Source organism: Sylvia atricapilla, chromosome 1 (assembly GCF_009819655.1).
Source record: "Sylvia atricapilla isolate bSylAtr1 chromosome 1, bSylAtr1.pri, whole genome shotgun sequence".
NCBI lineage: Eukaryota > Metazoa > Chordata > Aves > Passeriformes > Sylviidae > Sylvia > Sylvia atricapilla.
Window position 1 is genome coordinate 42497818 of NC_089140.1, and position 26877 is coordinate 42524694.

At 49.2% G+C, this 26877-nt stretch overlaps 1 protein-coding gene across 1 annotated transcript; it reads right to left on the bottom strand.

The window, feature by feature from the left end:
- Nucleotides 1-10337: 10337 nt before the first annotated feature.
- GASK1A (golgi associated kinase 1A) lies at nt 10338-26567 on the bottom strand. Its single transcript, XM_066324249.1, has 5 exons — nt 26490-26567; nt 15323-16129; nt 11793-11915; nt 11422-11525; nt 10338-10867 (listed from the first exon to the last, which is right to left on the bottom strand). Exons 1-5 carry the CDS (start codon nt 26565-26567, stop codon nt 10657-10659), a joined length of 1323 nt encoding a protein of 440 aa, XP_066180346.1. The 3' UTR covers nt 10338-10656.
- Between the last annotated feature and the right edge of the window lie 310 nt (nt 26568-26877).

The window sequence follows — 26877 nt, forward strand, 5'->3', positions numbered from 1 at the left end:
CACATAGATCTTATATATGTTGCTACCTGGAAACTTAGTTGTCTGCACGTGTTTGGTACAGACATCTCTGTAAAATCCAAGGAAAATAAGCTATGAAGAGCCAGAGAGGTTTTAAAAGAGGAATGCTTTACAGTGGAAAAATGTCAGCATTGAAAAGGCATCCAGCAGATACTTCTTCTCTTGGGCTAGTTATGGTTTAAGATTTATTTGTTATGGGAGTAGTGAAGTTGGACCCAAACTATTAATCCAAACCACAGGGAGAGTGTTCAGCTGAGAAATATTTTCCTACCTGCCAAACTTCCCCCAACATGTAGAAAAGCTGTTTCCCTGCTCACACAGTTGGGTTTAGCTGTACTTTGTGTCTCAAGGGACCTATGATTTTTTAATTTCTCAGAGGGATTTAATCTTTAAATTCTCTTCCTTTGCAGAGGAAGAAAGAAAAGAGAAATCATGGTGCTTGTGAGAAGGACCACAAGTGAAGAATGTCTTGGAGGAATGTGGGACAAAGCCAGCCTTGGTGAGGGTTCCCTGGGCTCCAGTAAGGTGATGGTTCAACAGCCTCCAGACAACACAGCCTCACCTGGAAAGAGTTGTGACCCCTCAGTCCCAGCATCCTCGTAACAGACTGGACTGAGCATCTGGGTCAGCATTTGGGAATTGGGGGGAAGATTAGGGAATAGGAAGACAACAGGATTTGAATGGAAATATTTGTTTTGACCAAGGATTTTCATTTCTTTGATTCACCTGGAAAAACTGCAGCAGGCTCATTAGAAACCAGCTCAAGAATTGGTTTAATCTGCAGCCCCCCTTGCTCTTCTGGAAAGGGACTGTTCCACCTTCTCTCCACTCCAGCCTAGTTCCCCAAATACTACCTACAGAACAGAGATGGGGGTGATTTTTAATATTTAAGTTAACTATTTTTAAAATATTTATTCATTACATGTCTGTTGGTGCCTCATTAGGGGGTGTTGGTTGAATGAATTATTTAATCTTTAGGAAAAGTGCTGGGGAATATTTTCTCTTCCTGTCTAAGTGCTGATTAAAATGAATCCCAGCACTGTGGGAGGCTTATGCAGTGGAGCCTGGGCTCTGCCCATTAGCTGGGTTCCACATTGCCCCTCATTAGCCCATTTTTACAAATAAGCTTTTATGCCCTTATTTCTAGAATTTGCTCATCAGACACTTCATACCAGCCTCATGAGCCTTGCCCAAACCTGTAGAGAGTTCCAGCCTAAGCACCTCCATGGAGATATCATATAGAACAACTCCCTGAGGATGTGTAAGGGGTAGGAAGGCGGGGACCAAGGGGCATTTCCTTTACTGATTCCCCATTAAATGGTTTCCACACAAGCCATGCTGCCTTTGTGCCCTCACCCCATCCAGTTTATGACTGTGTGGCCCAGCTGCAATCTCCACTGCACTGCAGAGGCAGGGGAAAAAGATTTTGTGCAGAATGAATGATGGCTGCCCCAACTCGTGTGAACCAAGGATGCAGGTTTGTTTCTGCAGCCTGTCAGAAGATGCTGACAGGAAGCTCCTTTCTTTTCCTGTACCCTTGCAAGAGCTTAAACTCTAATGGCATCACATTCAAAATATTAATGGTATGATCACCATATATCATTAAATTTGGGTTTTGATGAGCTGACAGGACTTGTCCCAGGATATGACTGCTGTAAGCACCCTCTTGTGAAGCAATGATACACAGCCTGGGAGGATGCACTTCTTTCGTGTAAAATGGCAGAGGTGAGTGACCTGAGACAGCTGTTAGGAGCCATCCTTTTTGGATGGATCCTGGCAAATCTTTTTTCTGAGGATGGAGGAGATCTGTTTCAAAGCTTCCAGCAGTTAATGCTGGGCTCCATCTGTTTTGCCCCTGTGAGTTCCTCTGACGGGGGTCAAAACTTGGCAAAGCCAACTGACAAATAACCATGTTTTTAGAGGCTTTGCTAAGCCCTTTTTTGAAAAATAAGTCCCCAGGGGCTGTGGATAAAAGAGCTGTATCACCCCATGGGCAGGTTGTGATCAGCCTTGCCATTTGTGTTCAGAGGGTATTGCCTTTTTAATAAACCAAGATGATTTTATGGTATTTTTTTCATATAAGGAAGAAGAAAATAAATTATTGATTCTTGACTCACAAAGAGGTTGCTTTGCAGCCTCCCTGTAATACTTGCAATGATTTTGCAATATATAATGAGTTGAAAGAAGGGACAAGGACAGTTCACCTGTGCTTGTGTCCATCCTCAGCAGCGCATTATTACTGTTGTAGGAATTACACCGTTTGCCTTACAGACCTGTGGAAGGGCTGTACAAGACAAGACAGTCAGATCTTGTGCCCTTTCCCTTCTTGGCTCTCTCCCTGACTGCCTACTGCAACCCACTGCAGCAGCTCCTGGAGCTAATGTGTTATCCACCACCAGGCAAGCCTGTAGCTGCTGTGAATCAGGCACTGGCAGCGCTGGAGGAGACAGCAACTCCAACACTGGCACCTCTGCAGTATGTACCTTCAGTTTTCATGGAACAAAACTGGATCTCAGAGGTGCCTCTCCTGGTCCTGACTCAGTGATGTCCTTCATTATGGGAACCTCTCTGCCCACGCTGGATGCAGATATGCTGCAGAGTGAGCATGTTGGGGAAGGAGGTCAGCTGGGAGGTGAGAAACAGATCTGCACTTACCTGATCAATTCAGGCATGGCCTAAGCTATTTTCCACCATCAGCCAGGAAATCTGTGAGAGGAGAAGAAATTGGATTTCAGTCTCCCTGGTATGAAGCTGGGGCCCTAATCACTAACCTATCTCAGAAATGTAAATTTTGCAGAGTAACTCCTGCAGACCTGGTTTGCAGCACTCAGCAGGAGACAGACCTCTCCCTGAGATGATTAAAATCTGATTTACAAGGCACGGTGGACAGATGGCATCTGTTTTCTGCAGTCAGTGGTCCCTACAGAATAAAAGAGGCAAACTTCAAGGCCGTAGCTCTGCAAAGACAGAGAAATTATTGCCCATATCCATGCAGGCGCCTGCACTGACACATCTGCTCCCACCACGCCAGGGCTTGAATCCACCAAGCCAGCAGGTACCTGCTTTCCCCCCTTCCCCTGCCTCACAGCACCCAAATGTTCCCTATTTCCAAGCCCTTCTCCTGCCCCACATCTCCTAAAGCTAATGTGTGGGCATGCCAAGAGGTGGGCAAAACCAATTAAAACAGAAGACAGTGCCTGGCTGCTCTGTGGAGTGTACAAGAGGCAGCTCCAGCAGGCAGGGGTTGGGAAGGGATAATGCTGCAGGCATAAAAAGGGCAGCATCTACCTAGAGTAATCAAACTGCCTCAGGAAGATGAGATTTTTTAGAAGGGCAAGTGCAAAAGCATCACGAGGTGTGAGAGGCAGGGAAGGACTGAGCAGATTTTCTTCTCTGCAGCCTGGGGTGGGGCTGGAGTGGAGCCCCAGACGTGAAGCCACATTGCTCACCCAGGGGCTGTCACCATGGAAGCATGGCTGTGCCTTTTTGGAGCTTTTTCTCCCCACCTCTTGAACCATGATCAGGCTTGAAAAGGCCATGCCCAGCTGAAGTAGAGATATCTCCCACACGTTGGTTGTTTCCCATTTCTGGAAGAGGCTGCAGCTGACATGATGCCCCCACATGGGCACCGAGTGCTACCCTCCAGTTAAGCTCTTCAGCGAATTGCTCTGGCCTCGGGTAGAAGCCTTTGATCTCTGCCTTCTTAGTTTACAACTTCAGCTCAAATGGGCAGGATGACCTCTTCCCAAACACCTAATTGTGGCTCTTGCCATGTGATGCCATGTTTCATGCTCAGGTAATAAAGCAAGAAGTGTCTGACCTAACCTGTCCATTCTGTGCATAGATGTTGTACCACCTCTCCCCTATACTTCAAACCAAGTAAAACCATGTTGAATTGCCTTAAATTTAATATAATCACCAATTCCCTTCTCTCAGACTATTTACTGTTGGCAAGGAGCAGAGCTGGCAGACCCCAGTGAACTGAACAAAAGCCATTAAAAAAGATTTGTCCCAATTGTGGCCAATCTCAGCCTCCTGGTATCTTCTTGGCACCTAGAAGCCGAAATCCACAGCTCAGCTTATTAGATCCCGTTTTTTTCCCTAAGATTGGGGAAAAAGGAGCCAAGAACTTGTTTCAGGGAAGGTCAAGGCAATAAACTTCCAATTGTTTATGTACATAATGAGCCCTGGGATGTAACATGCTCTGTTTACTCCAAGCTTTCCCAGATGCCCAGAATGGGCAATTAAAACCAAACACATGCAAAAATACAGCAACATTTACAGTGTAGCCTGCGCCACTCTATCCACTCACCTCGTCCTCAATAAAAACTCCATCCCTACTTAGATACAGCCAAACATTAAATCCAAGGGAGTAAAACTCACTCAAAAAGCAGGACTGGAAGAGGTGGTACCATACCTGCTCAAGCAGAGACCCTGGCCAGCAGCACCATGGAGTCATGCTCACCTTTTGCTAGGGAAATACCCCTGCATGGGCACATCCTGTTCCATTTCTGCAGAGTCAGGGCTCAGGTTTTCCTTGGGTCTTCCCTGTACCTGGTTTGAAATATGAATGAAGATGAATACCACTATATTCCTCTGGCTTGACTGGGGACAGGATTGAACACCACTGTCCATGGAGAATTTCTGTTTGCTTTCCCAGCACCTAGTGGGAAAAAAATCTTCACCCACTCCTTTCAGGTGCTTCCTGAAGGCATCACCACAGGCTGCCTCCTCCAGACGCCTGGGGAAAGGCCAGGCAGCCCATTTGCTGCGTTAATACCTCTGCAGACTGACATACTAGTTCCTGGCATTGGCAAGACCTCTAACAGATTGAAAGAAAAGTGCTGATGTCTCAGTCCTTGCCTCTCCTCCCCTCTCCTGCCTGGTGATGCAGAGACATCACCACCTACAGCCTCCCATCCCAAAAGGAAGTAAAATGGTGAGTCCAACTGCCTACCCTGGAACTTGGACAGGGACTGAAGAGGAGAAAAAAGCTCATGTTGTATCCAAACCCAAGACATGGTCAGAAGCTGGAGGAACATGCATTGCCTCACCACCCCTTGCATGGGGGCACAAGTGGCACCCTGCCTGTACCTGGCAGCAGGGGGTCCCAGGAGGGCCCCCAGGGTGCCAGATGCAAGAAATCCCTTTGCACCCACATCATCTCTTGATTTAGTGATGCTGGGTGTGGCCACAGGAAATAAAAACTGGCTCAGCTCAGAAAAGCAGGAAAAGTGAGACAAGTCCTTCAGTCAGGAGCAAAGCTAAAAATCCCACGGAAATGCCCAAGCACCACATGGTGATAGTGCGGGGGTAGAAAACTATTCCTGTTTGGGAGAGGCTGTTCCCATCTTTGGCTTGCCTTGCTTACAAACTTCATTTGCACAAACTGGACAAACATTTCTTACAAACTGGATTTCAAAGCCCCAGAGCATGGTTGGATTTTTGTTATCTACTCGTTGGATGCACACAGCTCTAAGAGATGCATCTTTAAAAATCCATCCCAGGGACAGCTGCAGGACCTGCTCAAAATGTCCTGAACTTTATGAGTTCTCTGGAACAGAGACAATCCTACCAAAGCAGTAGCTATCCAAAATAGCTCTAGGGAAAATCTCCTGGACTTGACCACCACTTGAGATCTTCAGTCCAAAACTCCTGTGGGTGCTGTGCACCTGGATCCATATTTGGGTCCACACTAGGATGGGAAGAGCCCTGGGTGCTGTGGCATTTTGTTCTTCAAGCAGCCACTTGCTCTGTCTTGCTCCCAGCACGGAGCAATGCTCTGCTTCCATAAATCTAGATTTTTGTTAGAAAGAGAGTAATGGGCGGGGGGAAAGGTGGAGCTGGTGAAGAGATATAAAGTACAGCTGGGCGGATTAGGCTGCAAAGGAATTAGGGATTTAATGATGCTTTAGCAGCTTGAAATCTGCCAATCCAGAGATGAAACTTTTAAGACGGTCTTGGCAAGCACTGGGAAAAGACAGCCTGTCGAGCCAATGCCACCTGCTGGAGACAGCACTCAGACACCAAGATTCATGAGACCAGTTAAATTAATGGTTTTTAGTTGTCCTTGTACCCAAAATCCCTCCTCTGAAGCTTGAAAACCTGAGCCCATGTCTGGCAGAGCAGAGACCTCAGGAGCCCATAAACATGGCCCCTCTGCCATCCCGAGGAATGTTTAGTTTCTTCCAGGTTCCTTGTCTCCTTTCTTCCATTTTCCTTAGTTTCTCCCAGGTTCCTTGTCCCCTTTCTTCCATTTGCCTTATCTGGCAGGTAATTATCCTTCCAGAGGTAATTGCTGCAAGAGCCATATGGGATCCATAAGCTGCTAATGCTGGGGGATTTTTTTTACAAAGAATCATAAGACCTGTACATTATTGTTGTTGATATTGGCATGATTACCCCTGGTGTAAAAGCAGCCAAAACTGACAAAGCAGGTTGCAGAAATGGTTACAGCAGCACAGACAGAAGACAAGGTTATCTTCTCTGAAGTCTTAGGGGTTTTTAATTGGAAGGAAATCAGATGTTCACAAGCTCAAATGAGAGAGTTACATAATAAACCCAGACCTAAAGGGGTTTGGAGCGAAGGAGGAGGGAGGTGAAGCTTTAATGTGGAGACCACCCCACTGGGATTTGAGAACCACCAACAATGCAGCAGATCCGGGGGGGCTCAGCACTTCCCTGTGTGTGTACATGGTGGTTATCTAATAAGCCATTTCTTGAGCTCCAGTGATACTGCTACTTATATCATAAATTCAATGATCTTCACTTTACTGGCCATTTATCTGCTTCTTTTCCTGACAATTTTATACTCTTTTGATAAACTGTTTGTCTAACCACATGGAAGAAACAATGTCAAGAGCTGTACCTTAGGCGTTCGCCCAGCTAATGAAGAAAATCCATCACAAGGAGAGTTTATCTTTTGCTTTTCTGGATGTAAATAAAACATCAGGCTAATTTACTTCCATTAATCTCAAAGACCATTGCTACAACAATAGTCCTATGTCAGAGCAGACTTTTTTCCCCTTTTTCGCATAAATATTTAAGTAAGTACTGAAAGCATTAATAAATAGCTTTCTAAAAGCCAGATTATTTTTATATCCAGAGATTTAACAACGAATTTGGATTTACTTGCTAGCTCTTGCCTTTCAGGCAGCAGTCAGCCCACGCTTCCCCTGTGCTGCACGGGGATGGTTGGGTGGGTTTTCCAGAACACCCTGTGGGGTCTCTAAGGGGCACCTGTGACAACCCACCCTTAAGGGGAAGGAAGCACAAGGGTGGGTCATCACGTCATATCCAAGTGCCACCCCACTGGTGTCACCCCTGGCCACTGAGTGGGTTCAGTGGTTGCTGAGGCTGCTCTGTGAGGTCCATACTGGGCTGCAGAAAAGACTACTTAATGTCCTGTGTCCTGTGTCCAGCTCAAGAAGTGCAGCAAATGTGCATTTAGTTTACAGTGGGTGAGGCCGACAAAGCACTGGAGCAGGCTGCTGGGGACCACCAGCTTTGGGGGGTTAAGATCAGACCGAACAGGAGCAGTGACGTGTGTGTGTGTGTGTGTGTGTGTGCTCGGCAGGTTGGAGCCACTCTGGCCCCTGCCTTTCAACCCCCAGCCCTATTTTCTGTCAGCTGAAAGGCTGTGCACAGCCAGACAGCTGTTAAACACGGATCACGTCACTCGAATCACTGCGGAATGAAGCAGCTCCCTCCTGGCGGAGCTCCGTGGAGGTGCGTGCCCGCAAATACTGTTCTTGGAGCACATTCCAAAGTGCCAAGGGTGAGCAGAAGGGTGCCGCAGGGATTCCCCCAGTCAAGGAGTCCTTGTCTCTCCACTGCTTCTTTTTTTTTTTTTTTTCTCTCCTTATCTGTTGCTACTGCTTTTTAAAAGACGAAGCCATCCTGCAGCCAGCTTCGGCCATTTTTTTTGCGACCACAGCCCAACACGATCCATAGTGTTGGTGATGTAGAGTAAAATTTGGTAAAACAGCATCCCTGCTCAGATGAAACCTAGTTTGTCAAGCATGGCCCCATATGAATATTTATAACTGTATAGTAGTTGTAACCATAAAAGTGAGTTTATGATAGGAAATACGACACGTTGATAGCTGGAGCAAACCAAACCCAACACAACATGGTAAAGGCAGATGCAAGCAGTCCACAGGATTCCTCGGAACAGCCATGACTGCTGTTCAGAGCCTGTACTGGCTATATAGGCAAGCCCATGGAAAAATGGACTAATTAGAGAGGAATAATGATCAGTCTCAGCAAGATCTTGGCTTTTGCTTCTCTCATTTATCCATACATGGCTCTTTGTTAAATCATGAGGGATTTTTATTCACATGTATAACTGCTTACAGATGTTCCCACATGTGTTTAGCCAGCAAACTCACATTACAACCAAAGAAATGCAAAAAAACCCCCACTACCCTGTGCAAAGTTTAGGTCGAGCAGATGCAACCAGAGGCAAGGCAAAAGCTGCTGGTCCAGCTCAGCAATGTCCACAGCTTTGACCACTGCACAGAGCCCCCACCTGTCTCTTGATTCTCGGTGAGAACTTGGTTTACATGGGAAGAAAACCTCTCCTTTAATGAAATATCTCACTTTCATGACAAAAAGCAAGACTCTGAGTGATGCTGTACATCGTAACTTACGCTCTTGTTACCTCACAGTTTTTCCCAGCACATTTTTTGGATCTAATTATGTTGCATTTAATATCCTTTACTCTTACACAGCCATGCCTGGGTGTGGATTTTCATAGGACACAGGATGAGTTATTTTGTTCTCTTTCAAGCTTACAAGCTAAGCTCACCTCCCAGTAATAAATCCCCATGATTCAGGCTTTATCAGGGTTTCCATGACTGTCATCCATCTCAAGGCACAGTAAATGGGGTGATAATTCATGGGGTGGAGAGAGTGCTCAGGAAAAGGCTCTCCCTGGCAAATTGGAGGACAGGACTCCAGGAGCAAGCTGATGGCACTTTGGATGCTGCTGTGCCTGAGATGCCAAGTGCTGATGCTTCCTGAGAGCACTCGTGCTTGCTTGTTGATTCATGTCACCACCGTCTTGCTTCATCCTCTCTTCAGCAAGAGGGAAAAGGGGAAAAAAGGTAATTGCCTGTGCTTATCAGCATGGGTGTTAAAGCATCCCCTTGGAGGCTCTCAAACTGACATTGTACTGAGAAGGATGGAGCAGGCAAGGTATCCATATCCAGCTTTTCCTCCCCCACTGCATGGGTGGCCATGTTCTCCAAAGCTATTGATATGGGACAGCTGCACCATGGTGCAGCTGGGTACCCATGCCAGTTTCACTGAGACTTTCCAAAGGCACAAGTGAACTGGAGTGCCTGAAGCATGGATGCTCTGCCTGTAACACTGGAGAAATGGAGGCCTTTACAAAGCCTTCTGGTGGAGAAGCATAAACCCACAGGCCAGGAACTGACTGCTCCAGGCAAACACTGACTGCATGCCTCAGCTGGGAAACACACTGCGGGGAAAGACAGAGCCCATCCCTGTGTCTTTTTGCCTCCTGTTCATTTTGGTTTTGAATTATCTCTCAGCCCTGAAACTTGAGGAACTGCCCAGCTGGGATGCTGCTGTTCTTCATCAGAGTGGGCTGCTGGGCAAGAGCCTGAGGGGTGACAGGAACAGGATGGGCTCTGCTGGAGGTGCCAGCTTGCTCAGAAAGCATTTTGCGCTTGACTGCCTTCTGCTAAAATAGCCTGGCATTTTTGTTAAAACTTATTTCTGCAAGCCTGGGGAAGAGTTACATGCAGTCATGCACAAGAGAGCAGCCAGGAGTGCTTTTCAGAAGTGGGGTCGTTTTGCAAGCGCTGACAGTGAAGGGAAAGAGTAAACGAGAGATTTAAATCTTCAAATCTGACACTGAGAGCATTGGCAGCAGCCTAGGCCCACCAAGGCACATGCATGGATCATGGCACATGGCACACAGCATGTGGCTCCCGGTGGGGATGGTACCATGGGCTATGTGAGGGCAGCTGCTGCCCAGTGCTGCTGGGCACCAAGGTCCTGCCTAGTCTCAGCTTCAGGCAGTGGCTCACATTCACTCTCAGGCACACATCTCGTCTGCAGGGGGAAAGGCAGAGCTGAGCTCTAGTGTCTTGTCTTTGTTTAATCCACTTAGAAAGCTACCCTCTGTTTTCCCCCTGACTCTCTGTCCAGGATGTTTTTGAATTAGTGAAAGCATCATAAAAAAGGCCAGTATAAGCCACGGAAAGGCTTCCACTGCTTCTTTAACTCTTTCCAGGGTGTCTGTCAGCTGTTCAATTGTCCAAGTCTCCCGTTTTCATAGCTGCTGTGTGTGTGTGTGTGTGAGTAAAGGCACCCAAAAACCCTCACGGATGTGCCCTTCCTTTGAAAATCCATGCCGAGACCAGAACTTGATGACTGCTGCCTTTCCCAAGCAGCTGTGGGTTGTCTTAGGAGACATCTCCTCCCTGTCTTTCCTACTCCCTGTGATTCCATCTGCTTCTCCAAGTCATCCTACAAGACGAGGGGAAACACCTCGTGGAGAGCCAAGCACCAGCACAGAGCCTCACACGGTCCATGCCGAGGGCACGAGGTACCTCCATGGTTGCTGGGACAGGCAAGGCAGGCACTGTGAGCCCGCCGGAGGTCGGTTCAGGGCGGCGACTCCTCAAACACCGTCAGGTTGTGCTGTTGGATGTGGCGGAGCAGGATTTGTGCCCGCCTGTCAATGGTGTGGAGCAGGGGTCTCAGCCCCTCGGCGCCCCCCTGGCTCTCCCAGAGCTCCCGGTCCAGGCGCAGGGAGTCCAGCAGCAGGCTCTGCAATCTGCCCGACCGCAGCGTAGCCACCGCCGCCGCTGGGAAGCTGCAGGGAGGACAGGGAGGGAAGGGCTTATCCAGGGAAAGCTGAGCACAGAGTAAGGGAGCAGCGGCGCACTCGAGCAAAGATGCTTCAAGACGAAATGCATGTCTACCCCGAGGAATGCAGGACAAGGAGCCTTCTACTTAAAACTCTACCCACGGTGAACATGTGGGATAGCTCCAGCAGACACGGACTCAGACAAATTCCAAATCAAGAGGCCTCTAGCATACCAAAATGCCTCATGGGCAATGGCGCAAGAAATGCTGAAATACCTGATTATTCATTATTTTTGTGCAGCTGCCAATTAAAGAGGGGAAATAGGCTTTGGAGCCTGCCATCAGCCACCCCGAGCAGAATAAAGAGTTAGTTTCAGGGGAGGGGCACGTGGGATGTTTTTGTGAGCCTAGCCGCCCACCCTGTTCTGGTGGGAGATGGCCCCGATTCAGTGGGATGCCCCATCAGGGAGGGAAGGAGCAGCAAGAAGGTGAGCACACACAAGGCTGCTGGCATCCCCTGTGTGCCAGCTCAGCCCTCACCTGGCACGTGCACATTCCTACCTGTCTATGCCTTGCAGGAGCCTGAAGTTGAGCTTGTCCTCAGGGTGCTGTGGCCTGCCCGCGTTGTCGATGAACACCAGGCGGGACGGCGCGCTCCTCCGGACCTGCCAGCACGAAGGGAAGGAGAAGTTCACTCAATGCAGTCACCACTGTGGGGGTTTAGGCTCCTTTTTAATGTGCAGTGAGAAAACCTGAGAGTATCTGGGGGAAAGCAGATGCCGATGTCTATGTCCCTCCATGCCTGGGCGTACCTCCCACCAGGAACCCAGCATCACCATGGGACCTACATTCCCTTTGCTACCACCTGGAAGGGCCTCCCAGGTAACCTCATGTTAGCCCCAGAACAGCCCTAGGACAGCAGGGAGACATACCAGGATGTGGACCAGGACTAGCTCTGCTGGATTCCGGCACTTGTCATGGAGCATCTCCTCCACGCAGGGCTCAGAGGGATCAGGCTGAAACCCACAGCAGTAGCGGTCTAGGCGGTCATGAACCTGCAGGAGACATTTAGGGACCTTAGCAGGGACATGTGCCTGGGATGGGGACGTCCTGCTGTGAGCTGTTCTTGCACAGAGGCAAATACAACATTTCTAGGGATCCTCAGGAGACATGCCATGGAAAACTGGTGAGTGAGAGGAATGGAAGCACACACGCAAAACCCCTTTGGCATGAAGAAGGTGATGACAAAGGTGATGGTGACAGGCTTTTCTGATGGAGTTCAGATAACTGGTACCTCCACATTCTGTATCTGCACAGAGTGAAAGGGTTGTGCTTCCAGCTGAAATGAAGGGAAGATGTACATGATGATGACTGAATTAAAAAAAAACCAACAAAGCACCCAGGGAAACGTAGAGTCTGAAACCTCAAGAAGAATTTATTTTTCCGAGTGCTGGTGTTCTGTATGATGGTTTCATCTGGTTCCTGTCACATATGCAACCTTTCGTGCATCCCTACAGTAACCTGAGCAGCTCTCAACGGAAAGATGAATGGAAAAGTATTGGCAAGGGAAAAAGCAGTCTGTGCATATGCAGGGCATGTCTGACATTTAAGTTGGGCCATGGTGACTCCTTTTAGCTACATTTGTGTTTAATCATTTGCAGGTGCTGCTAAGGCTCCACGTCATCCAGGCTGTCAAACCTCCTGCTTCCCATCCCAGTTCCCTGCAGAAACCCTGGAGCTGCTTGACAACTTCCAGTGTTTCCACACCCTTGGAGGAATGATGGGCTTTTAAAAGACATAAATCTCTGTCAGACCCAGCCTCAGTATTTATGGAGCTTCCTCAGCTCTGTCAGGAGCAGCTGGTACATCCTCTGGGGTGATTTGTGGGGCAAACAGGACCTTGTTGGTTGCCAACAGATCTCCCATGGCTGTGTTGACATGGCCCTGTAGGGGAGCCACCCCACCTCCTACCGATCTCCAGGCCTGTTTACATATATATGCTCCTTTAAATACATATGAAATATATATAAAATATAAAATAAATATACTTTCTGGTTGTAGCATGAAAATGTCGGACTTGCTGATTTGCTTGGCATTGCTGATGCCAGCCCAGGAGGCAGGGCTCAGGATGCAGAGAGGCTCCTGGAGCCACTGGGAGGGCTGGAGCAGATCTCAGGTGAGCCAGACAGGATCTACAGGTGACAATGAGACAGAAGCCAAGTGACCCACAGTGGCTGCCTATTCCCTTTACCCTGGTAATTAGCACAAGTTACCAATTACTGGCTGTGCTTTGACAGAGAGTTCAGTCTGAACCCAAACACTGACCAAGCACTGGAGAAGATGCTGCAGGGAAACACAAATTGTGATCTCCATGGCCATTCCATTAATAACTCTTTGAGAAGAAGGATTAGTCTCACACTGGAGCCCCTTAAACCTCTCTGTTTCCTGAGGTTTATTGAAGCACTCAGGTCAGTATTCCTCCATTGGGAGACACTCTGGTTAAAAAGTGCTTGAGCGTCTTGTCACAAAACACATGCAAACAGAACAAAATATCACATTTCCTCCACACATCTCCTCAGTCTGCCTACCAGAGAGCTCAGCACGCCAGTTTCTCTCACCTGCTATGTTATTTTTCAGGCTGCACAGAAGGTGAAGACAACCTGAGAGAACTTACAGAGACATTAAATAGGCTCAGAGCTCCACTCACCCGCCCACGAGCACCTGTGAAAACAAGGTGGATTGGTGCTGAACCCGCAGAGGTGTGACGTGGAGGCAGATCTGGTGTCCAAGTGGAGCCCCAGGAAAGGGACCAGATGGCTGTGGAGATGCTGAAAGTGCCCTGACATGCTGACAAGCCTTCCCTCCCCTGGCCCTCCCCTGATTTTTTGGTAATAATTTCTTGTTTCCAGAACTTAAAGAGCTCTAATTCATGGGAATCTTGGTATTATTGCAAGAACATAAATACATGAGCCACACCTCCCATCCAAGCTGAAACACTACCAGAAGCTCACCTTCAGGCCCTTTTATGCCCATCCTGAGGCATCCCCTTGATAGGTTTTCCCAATTCTCATTCAGCGTTGGGGGATGGCTTCCCTTAAGTTTCCTTGCTCTCCCTCTGACTGGCAAGAGGGTGTCCCAGGGCAGGGATGTGGCTGCAGAGTTCATTTGGTTTTGGCCCTCTTTAAAATGCAGGACAAAGTCATCAGCAGCTGCCCCTTTTCTACCAGGTTCTGCATTTTTCCCCCAGTAAAACTTTGCATGTAGTGGGGGGGTACCCTTATGGCAAATACCAAGATAAATTAACATAGAAGAAGCCAAATTTTAAGAGCAATTGAAGAAAACTACCAAGATTTCAATGACAATGTACAACAGGGCTCAAATCTCACAACTTCTTCTTCCCCAGCAAAGGTGTAAGATGCTAAAGCCATTTCTGAAAGATCTTACTCCACTTCTATAATATCCTCTTTATGTGACTTTTCTGCATGGGAGGATTCCATTAGAATTATTGAGGACAACCTGTGGTTTGCCCTTGAATTTATCATTGCACTGCTTGAGTCCTTGAGGAGGAGCTCTCCTTAGAACTAGATACTTTCTTCTGCAGTCTCAGCCTTTCCACTGCACTCAGTGGTATTTTGGCCTGGGGTGGGGAAGGGGATTGGCTAATCTTCTCATTTCTCTGGTTGTTTCAGCTAAAATATTTTCAAGCCCAGCCAGAACTGCTCCACCTCTGCCAGCTATAGTTGTAAAAAAGAGCAAGAATAAGGAAAACATATTTTAGTAGTTTGGGTTTTTTTCTTTCTTTCTTTATTTGTATTAATACTTGTCCTTTCAGGCACTTTTCTCCTGTCTGATAACCAGCCCCCAGGTGCCTAAACAGGCTTTCTTTTTCTCAACAGAAATCCCTTTTGCCTCCTCACAGCTGCCCTCCAAGACCTGATAACTCTCTGGGATACTGTTGTAATCCCTTGTAGCAGCAGGGTATGATTTTCCAGACAGAAGATTAAGTGCTATTAATGCTGAGGAGGAGGAAGGCGGCGCTGTCGAAGGCAGGGCTCCTTATTTCCAATGCCAGCAGCACATCCCTGAGTTGAATGCGATGAGGCTGATGCAAGACATGCTGCTTATCCCTAAGGGATGCCCTAGGGATGTCTCTAGGGACGTCCCAAGCCTCTGCCAGCACAAAATGAAGAGCAGAAAGCTCGCCCACATGAGGACAGACTCACCACAAGCTGCCTGTGTTTCCCCTGCAAGTCCCAAGCATGGACCATATTCAGGCCAAAGTGCTTCTGGCACGAAGTTTCTGGTGCTCCCCATCAGCTGATGAGTGAAAATACATCCCAAGAAACCACAGCCTATGTGAACCCTCAGAAGGAGACCACGGTCAGACAATACAGCTGCAGGTGCAGGGGAACCCAGGTGCCACAGCTGATGGGACAGGTGGCCTCAATCACCACAACCCTACCTGGAGAAGAAAGTCAAAGAGGGCCAGGCGGCTCCATTCACTATGTGGGATGCTGGAGCAGGGAGCATCCCTGGCCACCAGCATCGGTCTGCGTGGCTGCAGCATCTCCTGGTACTGCAGCCATCCCAGGGCACAGGAGTTCTGGTCATTGTTGGCATCCTCCAGGTGCTGGAGGTCAGGAGCCCACCAGATGATGGGCCGCAGGGCGCCGTCGGTGTAGCTGTAGGGCAGGAGGCGGCTGGAGAAGCGCCGGGCCACGGCGGGCAGGCTGCGGTTCAGCCCCAGCACCCTGTCCAGGTGGAAGGCCAGCACCTCGTACAGGTCCCCGGGCCGCTTGATGAGCCCACAGCGCCCATCCTGGCAGTCTTCTGGGCTGGCTGAGGAGACATCCCCCTTGGCATCCCCCGCAGCACGCAGCCCCACTCGCAGGACTTGCCCATGGGCAGGGACACGGGCTTTGGAGACCACCTGCCCCCTGGACAGCAGCCGCATCTTCTGGAGGTCGTCAGCAGAGAGCCATGGGGGAGCGTCCCTGTCCGTCCCCCGCCGCCTCCTGCTCCGGGCAGGGGCCTGCCGCCGCCGGTGAGTGCGGGGCACGGGGAGCCTTCTCCCGTAGGCCTGTCCTCCAGACAGCGCGGCGGCCGCCGCCCTCGGGGGTCCCGGCGGGGACGCGGCCGGCAGCGGGAGCAGGGAATGGTGCGGGGCTGGGGGCAGGTGCATGAGGGCCAGCAGGGCCAGGGCCAGCAGCACCCCGACGGCTGCCGGCGCTGGGGGCTTCATCCCCGTCCTTCGCCACGGTCGCTGGGCCTGCGGGGACAGAGAGGGGGAGTGATGCCGGAGGGTTACTGCAGGCGGAGGCCTCGGCACGGTTTGCTTCAGAGGAGCAGCCCCTCTGCTTGTGTGATCCCTGCAAGAGGCGTTCCACAGCGCTGCAGCAGGAGGGTTATGGCTGGTGCCATGATTTGTGCCAGAAATTAGCTGCAGTCCCTTCAGAAGCAGATCAGAGCAAGGGCTCAAGGGCTCACTCCCCACACAGAGGTTGCCATATCTGCAGTGCGGAGGTATAGGATGACCTTATGGGCAATTAAGTTTTCACAGTCAAATATTTCGTTTTTAAAGACTCAAGAAACAAAAAAAAAAAAAAAAAAAAAAAAAAACAAACAAAAAAAAAACAAACAAACACCAAACCAGAACAAATTCCTGTCTAGATGTGAACACTTTCCAGTTCCTAAGAGGTTTTATTTTTTGGACTCTACTCTGGGCACCCTCACTGGTTCCTATTCTGGTTGCACATTGAACCCATAACTTGGATCTCTCCATGTGTGCTGAGACAAGAACTCCGGAGCTCTGCCCATCGCTGTATCTGGCAAAAGCAAGGCAGCTCCAAGTGTCAGTAAAGACCTGTGACTGGTTATGTTTCAATAAAAGGGGTGCAAACTCCTGGAGGGCAGGAACACCTCTCCTATGAAGACAGGCTGAGAATTGGGGTTGTTCTGACTGGAGAAGGCTCTGGGGAGAACTTACAGCACCTTCCTGTGCCTAAACGGAGCTGTGCATACAAGAGAGCTGGAGAGGAATTTTTTACAAGGATGTGGAGTGACAGGACAAGGGAAAAGGACATTAAACTGAAAGAGAGGTTTGGACTGGATATTAGGAAAAAATTCTTAACTGGGAGAGTGTTGAGGCATTGGAACAGGTTGCTCAGATAAGCTGTGGAGGCCCCATCCCTGCAGTGTTCAAGGCCAGATTGGATGAAACTCAGAGCAGCCTGGTCTAGTGGAAGGTGTCCTTGCCCATGATGGGTGGGTTCAAATTACATATCTTAAAGGTTCACTCCAACCCAAACCCATCTATGAGTCCATGATACAATCTATGCTACATATGAAACCTAAAGTATTCCCAGCACTAAGGAACTGCCTTTAAACAGCTGGGGCTGCCCTAAGCACAGGACATTCACATTTAGGCTGAGGTAGAGGGCAGTGGTGCAGCAGCACTGTGACACTCTCCAAGCCAATACAGTCCCTGGACCACGCTGCATCCATGCGTCATTCACTTGGGTTTGGGCAGCCTCAGACACTTCAGGAGGCTGGAGTCACAAAAAGCACCTTGGCACCATTTCTCTGCTTTCAGCAGGCAATTCCAAGCAGCTCAAACCCACACTGGAAGTCAAGGCAATGGTCAAGTGGATACATTTTTTTCCAATTATTTATTTTGGAAGCACAAGCATATCCATGGCAGACACAGCAGGACAATATATTGCCAAAGAAGGGATAAAAGACTGTTTATAAGAGGAAAAGCTTGAAAAAAAGAGCTAAAAAGCTGGGGAGGTGAGAGCCAGCAGCCAGAATGACATCCAGAAAGCAGCTGGGCAAGCAAAAGCATTTCCAGCCCCAGGGCTTTTAGGACCACAGGCTCCCACTGACCACAGGGACCCACCACCAGCACAGCTCCTGCCCCACAAGCAGCTGTCCCAGGTGACCCCAGTGCATGAGCTTATGAGCTGACATAGCCCTATCCTGAAATCCACCAGGTTTCATGTCCTCAGCTTGGGGAGACTGCTTCAGACAGCCCCCTGGTGAGGGGCCACATCCCTTGCAAAGACACTGCATCAGCTGAGGTGGGTAAGGGGAGCCACCAACTCACTGGCCTCAACCATAGGGGTGTTCCTTCCATGCCTCCCTTTCAACAACTGAGCAGATTTAATGCAGTTTATAAATGCTATTGATGGTGCACTTGGAGTGATTCAGCTTTATAGCTCTGGCTTAATTGCTTCTCTCCCAGAAACACAATGTAGTGCAGCAAAATATATCGGCTGGGCCGAATCCATTTTTCAGACAGGGTTACACCACCTGGCAGAGGTTTACACCAGCCTCTGCCAGGAACCAGGGGCTGTCTGGTACAGGGCTTTGGGACCTGCCAGGGAACCTCTGCTTTATCTCTTCCAAGAGTGGAAAGGACCTAGCCCAGGGTGAGACTGTTCAAAGAGGGATGTCCTGTCCTAGATCACCAGCAGCTTGGCATTAACTGTACCAGGCATCAAACTACATGGCTAAATTATTGTCTTAGGTGCCTTTCTGCGGAGGGGATGAGCATGAGCACCCCTAAGCACCCTGAGGGGCAGCAGGACTTCTGTCAAGAGGCTGGTTGTGATGCATCCCCAGCTCTCTCCCACTTGGATGGGATAACGAATTGCTGTGGAACCACAGCCAATGCCAAGTGACACAGGCAACACCCAAGTTCAGCAATTCAAAACCTCCATGCCCCAGATTTCAAGCAAATTCTGCAGAGTGCAGACACACATTCTTTCCCAAACACCTGCAATCCATGTCTGGCCTCCTGAGCAAGAGTTTAGGGGAGGTGCAGTGTCTAAATCCTTGTTTAACCATAGTAAAATAACTCTGTGGCCTATAAAGGGCTGAGCCTGGTATCCTGATACCCACACTCTTTCAAGTCATCACTGTAAGTGCCTAACAATCTGTTCCTCTGGCCTCAAAGTACACTGAATTAGCAGCAGTGATACCTATGGAATCAATCCCAAACGACAGGGCTAACTGTAAATCTCAGTATTCCCATCCGAATCCAGCCAAGTCCCTTCCCAATCTGTGCTTTCTTGGGCATTTTTTCCCAGCACCTCCCCTGTCCCACCCATCTGGAGAGACACAGCCAATCCCACTTGGCCCAAAAACCCCTGTAACCCTTTTCTTCAGCACAAGGATTTTCAGGGTGAATGTTTTTGTTATCCAGCTGATAATAACCCTCTGGTTGCTTATACCATCTCTGGGTATCTAAAAAGCTTGTCTGGCAAAATTCTAGTATCCTGGGGAGAGAATGCATGTGGGAGCCACATGGAGAATCTTCAAAACACTGCAGGAAAAATCCTTTTTAACCCACAGCCGGAAAGCAGAGTATGCCAAATGGATGGCAATGATTGCTGAGGTTTTAATGTCAAGTCAGTTTACAGTCCAAGTGGTTAAGGAATCACTATTGTCCAAACCCATTTTGTCTTTCTTGTCAGTGAGCTCAGGTTTGGGCATCACAAGTTAGAGCCCCATTGCTTTCCCACCCTGAACTTGAAACCCTGGGCTGTGAAGTTGGGCAAGGGCCAGGGCAGGCTCCCTTTCCCAGAGCCTTTCAGGGTTTCCCTGCCACATCAACAACAAAAAGAAACAAAAAAGGTGCAAGAACAGCCTCTGTGTTGTTTCTGGCGGTTGATATTACAAATTTAACAATAACCTAGGTGATAAAACGTGGCATAAATAATACTGTATTTACAATCCTGTGTAAATACTTTTCCAAAGAGTCTTTCTCTGAGCCCATGCTGTAAAAAAAATGCTGCAGTTTAAGCTATGGCTTCGATTCAGCCCGAAATGCAAACCATACGTACAGCTCTGCTTTTCCAGGCTGACATACTGACAGTACAGCATGTCTTTGCCAGAAATTAGGTCCTTTTCCTAGCAGGCAAAATCCATAAAAAGGCTTAAGAGGGGTACTACTTGTTCCAGGATGCCAATAAGTAAATAATATGTATTCTCACTCATCAGAGGGACATACAGCACAGCCCAGGTTCTGAAGACACAGTGGAGAGCTGTGCAGCTTTGATGCTAGGAGATAAAACTTTCTAAGTCTAGCTGAAGGTGAGGTGGGGGAGGGTTATCCTTGACATTGTATTCCCAGGACGCTTGAACCTTGGCAGAATTTGAAGCAGAGAAGCCTGTTTTCAATTTCTTTTCAAAGTGCATCAAATTGGCTTTGTCGAGCTTGAAAGAAAAGAAAAACAAACCCCAAACTTCATTATCCAAGAATGTAAGAAACAGCCCTGAGACTAGAAAGATGCCACAGAAATACGTGGCTGTTGAAAACTGGATTGATTCCTGCTTTCCTCTGGCATTCAAGAGTCCTCTCACCCCTGCACCGGCACTGCAAGACCTCTTCAGCAGTAAATCCCACTATCCCAAAGAAGTGCCCAAAGGAGCCAGGATGGTTCAGCCATTGCCATGTCACTCTTGGCCACCTGCCTGCCCTAGACTCCCAAGCTCAGAGGACTTTGCCAAAGGCAACCTGCTGATGATGATTATCAGGTTAGAGGCAGGCTTGTGCATTTATCTGGGTGCATTCTGCATGGGGGGGTGCAACACACAGGGCTGTGCTCACCCTCCCAGCTCCGTGCTCCCTGCCCGCCCAATGAACCGCAAAACCGCCTGGGCAGCAGGAGGTGCAGCCTGCCGTGACCAATTTTAACAAAGACTGCTTGGAAAACAAGTGGGAAACCTTCTCTGCCTGCCCCCCACCTCTGGGAATGTCTCCAGAGCTTTGCACCCACACATGGTGCTCGCAGCAGCTCCCGGTGCAATGGGAGAGCGGGCATGTCAATCTGGGATTGGATCAGCCTCCTCTTTTTCATATTGTGCAGGAGGTTTTTCTGGTTTGTTAAGGGCCCAGCATGTGGGCTGGAGACCCATAACTGTAATGAGGACATGGAAGGAGAAAAAACCTCTCCATCCCCGGAGTGACTCTGGGTAAGTCTGAGCAGAAGGAAATGCTTGGCAGTGTCCGTCGCCCATCCTTCAAGTGCCTTCCTATATTATCCTGCTCAGGAAAGATAGATGGCTGGCAGAGTGGGAATTTACTAAGGACAGCTATTAAATGATGATTGCCAGTCCCAAAGGTAGTTCTGGCTCAGAGTGGCTCCCCAGGAGGACAGGTCTGCTGTGTTCCCCAGCACATGGGGACAGCTCCACCAACACTCACATCGTCATGGGGCATGAAGAATAAGACAGCCCTTCATCTGGCTCATGATCCATCAAAATAGCTGAAATTCCTAGCAGACCCACACCAGCTTTGTGTCTGGGCTTTTTCCCTCCAGAGATGAAGGGGTTTTTCCTCAAAAATGCCCTTCCAGAGCGAAGAACCATGACCCCACTATATTTTGGCACTCTGCAGACACCCTGAAGACCATCCTGCTTGGTTACAGGACAGGGATGAGGCAGGTGGGCCATGCCTGCTACCTTGTCTGCTCAAGGTGCTCCTCCAGCCACACTCTCCAGACCCAGCTCAAGCCAGGCACTGAGAAAGTGGGAAAGAGGATTGCTCCCATAAATCCTATGAAACAGAGTCACAGCAAACATTGGGTCAGCTGAAGCTGGGGAGACGGAAATGTGACACATCACCACATGGTGCCGGGTCCTTCCCTGCAGAATCAGCAAAGTCTTCAGAGCTGGCACACAAACCTCCCCACCAACATGTCCAAAACCAAACTAGAAAATGACTGACTTAAATTGCCTGGGATGAAACCTTAAAACATGCTGTACTTTGCTAAATTTTGGACAGTCTGCAAAGTTTCTGGGATCATTTATAGCCTAAGTGTGAGACAAGCATGCTTTGCACTAGCAGAGGGCAGCACTCTGGCAGCAGCATAAATGGATGGAACAGTGTTGGCACCGTTCAGTCTGAGCACTGACATTGAAGGGATGATGCCAACACACCACCTTTAACCCAAACAGTGTTGCCTTCACAATTCTTCCCAGTTATCACTACGGCCTTGGGGCAGCAAATAATAAAAACCTGGAAACCTTCAAGCTCCACAGCCTCTCTCTAGTGATAACCTGGCATGTCCTTGGTTCCAGGCCCTGCATCAGGCCCTCCAGCTTTTTGCTTCCCAGGGATGAAATGTCCTGTTTCTTCCTCTAAACGACCCACCCAGACTGACTGTTTCTGTTTTTTGGGAGGCTCCTTGCCCTGGAGATTCTTCTCTGCACATCCATAGGCCGAGTATAGCCCCTTCTCACACATCCATCATCCAAAGGACCATTTTGAACAAACTCTTTGGCCATAACTGTAAACTGCTCAGTTTAACAGCGCTATTCCCATTGCACTCTCTGCCCCCAGTTGAGTTATGTGCCAAAGAAGTACAGCAGAAACACAGGCTTGCAAACTCCTTGCCCTCTCCAGGAGTAGCTTACAAGAGCAGCAACGCTCCCAGCACCCCAGATGTCCTGTTCAGTATCTCTGAAGAAGGAAGACCTGGAGCAGGAGACAGAGGACACACCTTGAAGGAAACAGATGGCCAGCACTTGGCTGGAGGACACCACACCATGGGGTACAGCTAATGCAGTCAAGGTCAGGGCTGCTGCTTGGGGGACCCAGAGGGGACGCACACCTTGTCCTGCACCTGGTGTGGACTAAAGCCCTGCAGATTACCAGCAGGGACTTGCTTGTGATGACACCGTCCTTACCCCAAAATCATGTGATTTTCACTGAGTAAAAGGAAAGATTCATAATTCTCCTCACACCCACTATGTAAATCTCAGCTTGCAGACAGTTAATACTCAGCTCTGTGTGGGATGGACAGGGAGTTTTTCATCCTGGTGCTATATACACTGCAGCTCAGGACCACTCCGGTTTAATCCCAGAAGCCAACAAAAAGCACCACAAAAATAAACAGTCTCCAGGATGCCACACTTCTGCTTAAAGTAAGCAAACTAAAAGCTTTCAGATGCCTTATCTTTCTCCTATTTAAGTTCAGAGTCAGGGCTTTTACTGCAGATTCTTGAACTTAGCTGGATCTTCTACTTCTTGGAGACACATCTCCCAAGAGATTGATGTCATACTTTCAGGACACGTCACTGAGATGCACAGGTCTGCTGTCATTCCCATGTGCAAACATTTCCCTTACTTTTCACCACTAAAAGTGATATCGACCTGCACCCAAATCATCCAGATCACTGAGGACCTGAAACAGCATTTCATGTTCACAGTGAGGACCTGGGCAGCCCTGAATGCACGACTGTCCTGCTATCCTCACGGGACAAGGGAGGTCCTCCTCATCTTCCCTCCTCTCCCTCTGCTCACTCCCCTAACATAACCCTCACACTTACATGAGAGCAGCACAACTTAGAAATTCCTGGCAGGGATGTCAAGGAGGGAAGGTAGCACTTTTGGGAGGCTATTGCTCCCTCACTCCACCACTGCCGCGCAGGCTGCTGCCAGGTTTCCCTTTTCCCCCTCCCCTCGTCCCAGTTTCCCGGCCAGACTGTTGCACTCAGCTCTGTAAGTTTTCAGAGCAGCTTTCCCATCTGCCTGCTGAACCAGCAAGTAGGGGGCCCCTTCCCCAGTGAAACAGATGTGGCTTGCCTTTGTGAAACATCTGCGCCTCATGCCCTGCTCATTTTGAACAGTCTTGCCTTTGTTTCTGAGGGGTTGTACAGGGGATGCTTTGGAGGAGGGCAGCAGCCTGTGGCCCGTGGGCTGGACTCCTTCCCTTCAAGTCCCCCACACAAACTGCCTCCAACCCCGAGTTTCTTCTGGGGAAGAAGAATATGCTTTGTTCCTGTGGCATTCTGGAACTGACAGTCCTGCTCCTCAGCAGGTTCCAGCCACAGACCGTAGCTTCGGACCCAACTCCTTTGGGATTTCCAAACCCAGGGATGTAAGAACTGGAATGTGGGAGCCATGGACCCCTTTCCTCACAACTCCCTTCACCCTGGTAGCTTCTCTTGCTGCATCTCAGGGCTGCTCACCAGCTCTGGTTTGGCATCCCTAGAGGGCTGGGCTGTGCTGCTGCAGCTGCTCTGAGCATAACAGGCAAAGAGCAGAGGTGCTACAAAGCCATGTCCCTCTTGCATGTGTTCTGGTCTGTATTTAATATGGGGAGGAATACATTACAATAAAATCACATTTTATTTCCTCCTGCTCTTGATGAGCTTGCCAATCCTGCTTGTGAGTGCCTGGACTGCTGCTAAACTCTCACACATTTTGGCATTTGGTTCAGTTTTATTTACTTTACCAGGGGTCATGTTTTTTCTGTATTTTGGGGAGGAGGGATTTTGATCCACATATTTTCAGTTTTCATTTCTAACTGGTGGACCACCACCGGGGAACAGGAATGCTTGCTTGGTGCCCACTGGGGGCTCACAAATCCCACTTTGGGGTGTTGGCAAGGAGTAGCACTGGATTCCCTTGTTGGAGTTTCAGTGTAGGTTGCCCAAGTCAGACAGTTGGGTTTCCCTGAGCTGACTGTCAGGTTTTTCGCTTCCTGGAGTGCAGAAAAGTGCATTTGTGGGATTCCAGAGGGGAGGGAGAAGGAGGAGGACAGCGGGGCCTTTCAGCCCTGTGGGCTTTCTTCAAAACAGAATTGTTCATACCAGCCCTGGCCTCAGCTGCAGAAAGGTAACCCTATTCTCCTCCTGTTAAGCCATTACATCTGGAAGAGAAAAAAAAGAAGAAAACTGCTTGCCACTTGGCTCTGAGTGCTGCATGTGTCCCACACACCCCAATCTGGGCAAAGCCTCCTGGCAGACACCCCTGCTTCTTCTCCTAGCAAGATCCATGGGATGAGCAAGAAAAGCAAATGTGGTATGAGCACTAGTGCAGCCAGGCTCACAGGAAAGGGGCTTTTCCTTCAGGACAAGGCAAGTAGCTGCAGGTGGACTGGAGTTACTGAGCACTGGCAATGGAAGGGGTAATTGAAGCATCTGGAATCTGTGCCAGAGGATTCATACAGTGTAATCAGCCCCTTGCATTTAGGGTGCCTCATACTAGGCAAACAACAGCAACTGGAAACTACTCGCTGGCAGATTGTGAAGCCAGAAGAAAGAAGATGTTTCTGTGATGCAGTCATCCCCCAGCACTCTCTGCTGTGGCAGGTCGGGCATGTGCGGCGACCAGATCCAACAAGGAGCCGGCTGCAGGTGTGCTCTCCACACCAACAGGGGAGCTCACAGCTGGCATCCCTCTGGCTTCCTGCAAGGGGTCACCCTCCCGGTGATTTGGAAAGGAGTCAAAAATCATCTTGAGCATTTTGTTTGGGGTTTTGCTGCAAATGAAGCAACAAGATGATCAGCTGGGGGCACAGCCTGGATTTATTCCTCATGACCACCACTGCCCTGCCTACAGGTACCAAGAGCAAACCCAGACTATGGGCAAAATCAAAGCAGTCAATGCAGGAGCTCACAAAGGCGAAAGGACTGCAGAAGCAGACCTTCCCTTGCCAAGCCAAAATGGAAATCCTGGCAAAAAGTGAATACCCCACTCTCACATAGGACACTACACCAGATACCCGGCTTAGGCTGTACAGGTTTTGAAAGGCTTCATAGTGAAGAAAAATGTGCAGAAAAATGTTACTGCAGACAAAAGGCTGCTATGGGGAGAGTTGCCTTGCTTTTCCCTTTTACAGGGAGGAGTTATCTCCAAACCCCAAATGGGTAACATGAGCCCCAGTCTTGTCATTTCTTTCCTGCTGCTGAAGTTCATTAAGAAACCCATAGCAGCCTATGCAAACTGTAGGAAAGTGTAAGGCATAATACTAGTGTCTCACACACAAAAACACATACTCGGGTATAGGCTGGCACACCAGCATTGTCCCCAGAGAAGCTCTGAGTCATCAGGACACTCTTGAGGACATAAAAATGCTTCAGTAACACAAATGACCAGTTTCTGGCAGCAGCACAGGCTTCTCCTCAGCTCATCTGTCACAGATTTCCAGTGCCCAACACAAGCTTGGCAAGGGCTGAGGTGGTGAAGCAGGGACAGAGCCCCCCACCCCAGTGGGCCAGGGGGTAATGCAAACTCCCTGGCATGACACCCTCCCTTTCCTCCGGTGAGGCAGGGGTAATGGAGCATAGGGGTCTATCCCAGCTCAGCTGATGTGTGCCTGCTCAGACGGGTCTGCCAAGGGATGTTCCAAACTAGAGCACTAAAACTAGATGACATGAAACACCACCCTACGGTTTGGAATACATTACAGATGTGGATAAACCTTCTGATGCTGAGGAAGCACAACATTTCTTGGGAGGGACGTGAAGTTTTCCTTTGCCAAACTGGTCGATTTTGTGGCTTTTTGATGGAAGTGCTGTGCTTTGTCTGGAACAAATGGAAAGCAAAGAGTGGCTCTTCGTGATCTGCACTTCGCTGCCTACACCTCTCGCTGTTCCCCTGCCTGAAGCAGTGCCACCTGGCCACTTAAAAGAGGTGGGTTTTGGCTGAGAGAGTGTAATTACCCCCTTGCTGACAGCAGTGCTTTAGCTACAGCAGCCCCAGGCACTGCCTTCAGGGGCACCCTGACAATCTGCTCTGTCCATCCCTAGTGCATTCTTACAATCTGCTTGATCCATCCCTAATGTTTTTAAGGACAGAAGAGTGCTGTAGTGGTTCTCTGCCTTGCTTGCCTCACCATGCTCTGACCCTCCGAGTGGTCCCGCACAAGCTGCCCCCAGAATGGAGACACCCAGGTCACGCCGTTGCACCTCATCCCATGGGGCAAAACCAGCATTGCTTCCCACTGTCAGCTCAGCACGGAAACCCCTAAATCCTACCATGTCTCGCAGCAGCCGGCGCGCTCCTCCTCATGTGCTTCACCGCCTGTGAGGGACACGGCACACGGTCACCTCCTCAGTCGGGCGCCGGCCGCCTATGGCACTTCCAGGCGACACCAGGAACACACACAAAACACCAAAAAAAAAAAAAAAATAGCAATGAAAGAAAAAAAATTATATATATATCCAGCAACTAATCAGCCCGCTTCCTCTCCCCAGGCCATTAATCACAGCCGGGGGCTGTCA

Excerpts from the sequence above, each read along its gene's own strand:
- GASK1A (XM_066324249.1), bottom strand. The coding sequence starts at position 26,567 with ATGAGGTGCAACGGCGTGACCTGGGTGTCTCCATTCTGGGGGCAGCTT. Across the intron at positions 16,130-26,489 it reads ACTCGGAGGGTCAGAGCATG|GCCCAGCGACCGTGGCGAAG; the intron begins GTGAGGCAAGCA and ends CTGTCCCCGCAG. Across the intron at positions 11,916-15,322 it reads TCTTTGACTTTCTTCTCCAG|GTTCATGACCGCCTAGACCG; the intron begins GTAGGGTTGTGG and ends TGTCTCCTGCAG.